General features: G+C 47.3%; 1 protein-coding gene across 1 annotated transcript in view; it reads right to left on the minus strand.

The window, feature by feature from the left end:
• Positions 1 to 7,145, minus strand: part of tmem169b (transmembrane protein 169b) — a 29,312-nt gene extending 22,167 nt beyond the window's left edge. Inside the window, exons 1-2 of the mRNA XM_055871956.1 lie at positions 6,660 to 7,145; positions 4,626 to 6,066 (exon numbers count right to left, since the gene is read on the minus strand). Of these exons, the coding sequence (XP_055727931.1) occupies positions 4,626 to 4,893 (268 nt within the window). The 5' untranslated portion in view covers positions 4,894 to 6,066; positions 6,660 to 7,145. The remainder of the gene's footprint in view (positions 1 to 4,625; positions 6,067 to 6,659) is intronic.
• Positions 7,146 to 7,588: the final 443 nt, after the last annotated feature.

Genomic DNA, 7,588 nt, shown 5'->3' on the forward strand with positions numbered 1-7,588 from the left:
ATGACACTAGTAAGCTCCAGCCTCCTGGAGACACACAACAACATTATGACACTAGTAAGCTCCAGCCTCCTGGAGATACACAACAACATTATGACACTAGTAAGCTCCAGCCTCCTGGAGACACACAACAACATTATGACACTAGTAAGCTCCAGCCTCCTGGAGATACACAACAACATTATGACACTAGTAAGCTCCAGCCTCCTGGAGACACACAACAACATTATGACACTAGTAAGCTCCAGCCTCCTGGAGACACACAACAACATTATGACACTAGTAAGCTCCAGCCTCCTGGAGACACACAACAACAACAACATTATGACACTAGTAAGCTCCAGCCTCCTGGAGACACACAACAACATTATGACACTAGTAAGCTCCAGCCTCCTGGAGACACACAACAACAACATTATGACACTAGTAAGTTCCAGCCTCCTGGAGACACACAACAACAACAACATTATGACACTAGTAAGCTCCAGCCTCCTGGAGACACACAACAACATTATGACACTAGTAAGCTCCAGCCTCCTGGAGACACACAACAACATTATGACACTAGTAAGCTCCAGCCTCCTGGAGACACACAACAACAGTATGACACTAGTAAGCTCCAGCCTCCTGGAGATACACAACAACATTATGACACTAGTAAGCTCCAGCCTCCTGGAGACACACAACAACAACAACATTATGACACTAGTAAGCTCCAGCCTCCTGGAGACACACAACAACAACATTATGACACTAGTAAGTTCCAGCCTCCTGGAGACACACAACAACAACAACATTATGACACTAGTAAGCTCCAGCCTCCTGGAGACACACAACAACAACATTATGACACTAGTAAGTTCCAGCCTCCTGGAGACACACAACAACAACAACATTATGACACTAGTAAGCTCCAGCCTCCTGGAGACACACAACAACATTATGACACTAGTAAGCTCCAGCCTCCTGGAGACACACAACAACATTATGACACTAGTAAGCTCCAGCCTCCTGGAGACACACAACAACAGTATGACACTAGTAAGCTCCAGCCTCCTGGAGATACACAACAACATTATGACACTAGTAAGCTCCAGCCTCCTGGAGACACACAACAACATTATGACACTAGTAAGCTCCAGCCTCCTGGAGACACACAACAACAACATTATGACACTAGTAAGCTCCAGCCTCCTGGAGACACACAACAACAACATTATGACACTAGTAAGCTCCAGCCTCCTGGAGACACACAACAACATTATGACACTAGTAAGCTCCAGCCTCCTGGAGATACACAACAACATTATGACACTAGTAAGCTCCAGCCTCCTGGAGATACACAACAACATTATGACACTAGTAAGCTCCAGCCTCCTGGAGACACACAACAACAGTATGACACTAGTAAGTTCCAGCCTCCTGGAGACACACAACAACAACATTATGACACTAGTAAGCTCCAGCCTCCTGGAGACACACAACAACAACATTATGACACTAGTAAGCTCCAGCCTCCTGGAGACACACAACAACATTATGACACTAGTAAGCTCCAGCCTCCTGGAGACACACAACAACAGTATGACACTAGTAAGCTCCAGCCTCCTGGAGACACACAACAACATTATGACACTAGTAAGCTCCAGCCTCCTGGAGACACACAACAACAACATTATGACACTAGTAAGTTCCAGCCTCCTGGAGACACACAACAACAACAACATTATGACACTAGTAAGCTCCAGCCTCCTGGAGACACACAACAACATTATGACACTAGTAAGCTCCAGCCTCCTGGAGACACACAACAACATTATGACACTAGTAAGCTCCAGCCTCCTGGAGACACACAACAACAGTATGACACTAGTAAGCTCCAGCCTCCTGGAGATACACAACAACATTATGACACTAGTAAGCTCCAGCCTCCTGGAGACACACAACAACATTATGACACTAGTAAGCTCCAGCCTCCTGGAGACACACAACAACAACATTATGACACTAGTAAGCTCCAGCCTCCTGGAGACACACAACAACAACATTATGACACTAGTAAGCTCCAGCCTCCTGGAGACACACAACAACATTATGACACTAGTAAGCTCCAGCCTCCTGGAGATACACAACAACATTATGACACTAGTAAGCTCCAGCCTCCTGGAGATACACAACAACATTATGACACTAGTAAGCTCCAGCCTCCTGGAGACACACAACAACAGTATGACACTAGTAAGTTCCAGCCTCCTGGAGACACACAACAACAACATTATGACACTAGTAAGCTCCAGCCTCCTGGAGACACACAACAACAACATTATGACACTAGTAAGCTCCAGCCTCCTGGAGACACACAACAACATTATGACACTAGTAAGCTCCAGCCTCCTGGAGACACACAACAACAGTATGACACTAGTAAGCTCCAGCCTCCTGGAGACACACAACAACAACATTATGACACTAGTAAGCTCCAGCCTCCTGGAGACACACAACAACATTATGACACTAGTAAGCTCCAGCCTCCTGGAGACACACAACAACATTATGACACTAGTAAGCTCCAGCCTCCTGGAGATACACAACAACATTATGACACTAGTAAGCTCCAGCCTCCTGGAGACACACAACAACATTATGACACTAGTAAGCTCCAGCCTCCTGGAGACACACAACAACATTATGACACTAGTAAGCTCCAGCCTCCTGGAGACACACAACAACAACATTATGACACTAGTAAGCTCCAGCCTCCTGGAGACACATAACAACATTATGACACTAGTAAGCTCCAGCCTCCTGGAGACACACAACAACATTATGACACTAGTAAGCTCCAGCCTCCTGGAGACACACAACAACATTATGACACTAGTAAGCTCCAGCCTCCTGGAGACACACAACAACATTATGACACTAGTAAGCTCCAGCCTCCTGGAGACACACAACAACAACATTATGACACTAGTAAGCTCCAGCCTCCTGGAGACACACAACAACATTATGACACTAGTAAGCTCCAGCCTCCTGGAGACACACAACAACAACATTATGACACTAGTAAGCTCCAGCCTCCTGGAGACACATAACAACATTATGACACTAGTAAGCTCCAGCCTCCTGGAGACACACAACAACATTATGACACTAGTAAGCTCCAGCCTCCTGGAGACACACAACAACATTATGACACTAGTAAGCTCCAGCCTCCTGGAGACACACAACAACATTATGACACTAGTAAGCTCCAGCCTCCTGGAGACACACAACAACATTATGACACTAGTAAGCTCCAGCCTCCTGGAGATACACAACAACATTATGATACTAGTAAGCTCCAGCCTCCTGGAGATACACAACAACATTATGACACTAGTAAGCTCCAGCCTCCTGGAGATACACAACAACATTATGACACTAGTAAGCTCCAGCCTCCTGGAGACACACAACAACAACATTATGACACTAGTAAGCTCCAGCCTCCTGGAGACACATAACAACATTATGACACTAGTAAGCTCCAGCCTCCTGGAGACACACAACAACATTATGACACTAGTAAGCTCCAGCCTCCTGGAGACACACAACAACATTATGACACTAGTAAGCTCCAGCCTCCTGGAGACACACAACAACATTATGACACTAGTAAGCTCCAGCCTCCTGGAGACACACAACAACAACATTATGACACTAGTAAGCTCCAGCCTCCTGGAGACACACAACAACATTATGACACTAGTAAGCTCCAGCCTCCTGGAGACACACAACAACAACATTATGACACTAGTAAGCTCCAGCCTCCTGGAGACACATAACAACATTATGACACTAGTAAGCTCCAGCCTCCTGGAGACACACAACAACATTATGACACTAGTAAGCTCCAGCCTCCTGGAGACACACAACAACATTATGACACTAGTAAGCTCCAGCCTCCTGGAGACACACAACAACATTATGACACTAGTAAGCTCCAGCCTCCTGGAGACACACAACAACATTATGACACTAGTAAGCTCCAGCCTCCTGGAGACACACAACAACATTATGACACTAGTAAGCTCCAGCCTCCTGGAGACACACAACAACATTATGACACTAGTAAGCTCCAGCCTCCTGGAGACACACAACAACATTATGACACTAGTAAGCTCCAGCCTCCTGGAGACACACAACAACATTATGACACTAGTAAGCTCCAGCCTCCTGGAGACACACAACAACATTATGACACTAGTAAGCTCCAGCCTCCTGGAGATACACAACAACATTATGACACTAGTAAGCTCCAGCCTCCTGGAGACACACAACAACATTATGACACTAGTAAGCTCCAGCCTCCTGGAGATACACAACAACATTATGACACTAGTAAGCTCCAGCCTCCTGGAGACACACAACAACATTATGACACTAGTAAGACAGAACTCAAAAACATACACAGCACAGTTCACCAAATACAGAATGCTTCTTCTTTGCATAGAAGGGGACTTGCTTTCAGAGGGACGAGACAGCTAAACACTGTAGTGGGAACGACATGTCAGATATCTGGTATGTTCTGGAATGTTCTGGAGACAACTCAAAGATACACTCGCCGTACCATACCACTGATGTCTCACCTTCGCCGGTGGGTGTGTTGAGGAACTTGGCCCCCTCTGTGCTCCTCTCGGCGCCTCCCTCCTCTCCCCCTTGCTCCTCCCCGGGCCCCCTCTCATTGTCTGAGCGATACACAATGATGGACTCGGGTCTGGGCTCCTTCCTCCTCCTCTTCCTCCGGTTGGCGGAGCCCACCTCTACGTGGTTCCCTGATGCCTCTGACATCTCTGAATGGAGGGAGATGAGCTGGGGGCTGCTACCCCCACTGGGCTGGGGCTCCGCCTGGGCCATACTGGCTGACTAAGGGGACACCTCTCTAGGCCTTACCTCCTGACTGGGGCTGGGACACCTCTCTAGGCCTTACCTCCTGACTGGGACACCTCTCTAGGCCTTACCTCCTGACTGGGACACTTCTCTAGGCCTTACCTCCTGACTGGGGCTGGGACACCTCTCTAGGCCTTACCTCCTGACTGGGACACCTCTCTAGGCCTTACCTCCTGACTGGGACACCTCTCTAGGCCTTACCTCCTGACTGGGTCACCTCTCTAGGCCTTACCTCCTGACTGGGGCCGGGACACCTCTCTAGGCCTTACCTCCTGACTGGGACACCTCTCTAGGCCTTACCTCCTGACTGGGACACCTCTCTAGGCCTTACCTCCTGACTGGGACACCTCTCTAGGCCTTACCTCCTGACTGGGACACCTCTCTAGGCCTTACCTCCTGACTGGGTCACCTCTCTAGGCCTTACCTCCTGACTGGGTCACCTCTCTAGGCCTTACCTCCTGACTGGGGCACCTCTCTAGGCCTTACCTCCTGACTGGGGCACCTCTCTAGGCCTTACCTCCTGACTGGGGCACCTCTCTAGGCCTTACCTCCTGACTGGGGCACCTCTCTAGGCCTTACCTCCTGACTGGGGCACCTCTCTAGGCCTTACCTCCTGACTGGGGCACCTCTCTAGGCCTTACCTCCTGACTGGGGCACCTCTCTAGGCCTTACCTCCTGACTGGGGCACCTCTCTAGGCCTTACCTCCTGACTGGGACACCTCTCTAGGCCTTACCTCCTGACTGGGACACCTCTCTAGGCCTTACCTCCTGACTGGGACACCTCTCTAGGCCTTACCTCCTGACTGGGGCACCTCTCTAGGCCTTACCTCCTGACTGGGGCACCTCTCTAGGCCTTACCTCCTGACTGGGGCACCTCTCTAGGCCTTACCTCCTGACTGGGACACCTCTCTAGGCCTTACCTCCTGACTGGGGCACCTCTCTAGGCCTTACCTCCTGACTGGGACACCTCTCTAGGCCTTACCTCCTGACTGGGGCACCTCTCTAGGCCTTACCTCCTGACTGGGACACCTCTCTAGGCCTTACCTCCTGACTGGGGCTGGGACTAATGATCACTTGGGAAACAGTGCTGCCTGTATGTGTCCATTCTGTGTGAGAGCAGGTATTCTCAGAAGGAAAGCCCTGACAGAATTGTACAAAGGAAAAAAAACAACCAGAGAATGTTAAGAGTGCTTCGAATATATATCTGCCTCTGTAACGCATACAGTAATAACACTGGGGTTAGGTTACACTTCATATTACTGCATTATTTACTTGAATACACTTATTTATCGTGTCGATTTATATGCACATTGACAATACCGTTTCAAATGTACGTAGGCCTAGAAAACTACATTTCATATAATTTCATGAATGAAAGGGTTGTCCGATAAACGGCCAATGCTGTATAAAAGCGTCGACACCATTTTCTGCGGTGGATCACGTCTACCCTACCGACGTACTAATGTAACCTCATCACCGCTTTGACAACGATGGAGCCGTGAAAACCCACCATTACAACATAAGTATATTTTCAACATGGAGGCCACATTATGCATCAGACAAAAGGTTTACAGTAGATTGTATCAGCATTAAATGGTAGCGGAGAAACGCAACGTAAAAGGCAATGTTTTCCCTTTAAATCACATCACACCCAGATATCCGTTATTTTGTCTAAACAAATACCGGCGGCGTGGAAAACGTTTGCATATACACTCAAAGACAATATGTCTTACCTTAAAATGATTTACCACCGAAACTGAGGTACAGTAGTAGTGTTATTTTATCCGACACCCCTTCGATAGACGTACGCTCCACACCACTACGCTGTTCGCCGATGTAGGCAGGGTTGCCAGGACTATCACATTTGTATCCCAATGACAACACAAATCCAGAACAAAAGGACTGAAAAATAAACAAACATATTTTTTTCCACCGGAAGAGAGGAGTTGACACATTTATACAATAAACAATTATCCCATACATGTTCCCGAGCCAATTTAGAAGGAATATCGTAACTTGTAACTATGTTAGACGCAAAATGTGGTTTTCATCAAAATAATAATTATTGCGAACTAAGACATGACTTAATAAACTATTTTGATTATGTCGCAAGAGAAAAGATAATTCGCCTTTATTAAACTGGCCAGATAATCAGATAATCTATCAGTGGATGATTTAACTAATTTGACTGCTCTGATTAAGGTGCTAAGGGCTGTTCTTAACATGACCCACCGTGGAGTGATTAAACAATAAGACACGAGGACAGCCCCATAATTCGCAGGAGAAAAAGACGGAAGAGTTATCGCGGAAAGAAATGGGGTGCCATGTGAGCATCCACTGACAAGTGGCTAATCTGCCAAAATTAAAGCATGAAGCATCAGTGACTAGATCAATAAAAAAGTGGTCAGATGAAGCAGATGCTAAACTACAGGACTGTTTTGCTATCACAGACTAGAATATGTTCCGAGATTCTGCCAATGGCATTGAGGAGTACACCACATCAGTCACTGGCTTTATCAATAAGTGCATCGATGATGTCTTCCCCACAGTGACTGTACGTACATACACCAACCAGAAGCCATGGATTACAGGTAACATTCGCACTGAGCTAAAGGGTAGAGCTGCCGCTTTCAAGGAGCGGGACTCTAACCCGGAAGCTTAT

The sequence above is a fragment of the Salvelinus fontinalis genome, chromosome 19, assembly GCF_029448725.1.
Source record: "Salvelinus fontinalis isolate EN_2023a chromosome 19, ASM2944872v1, whole genome shotgun sequence".
In the NCBI taxonomy this organism is placed as follows: Eukaryota; Metazoa; Chordata; class Actinopteri; order Salmoniformes; family Salmonidae; genus Salvelinus; species Salvelinus fontinalis.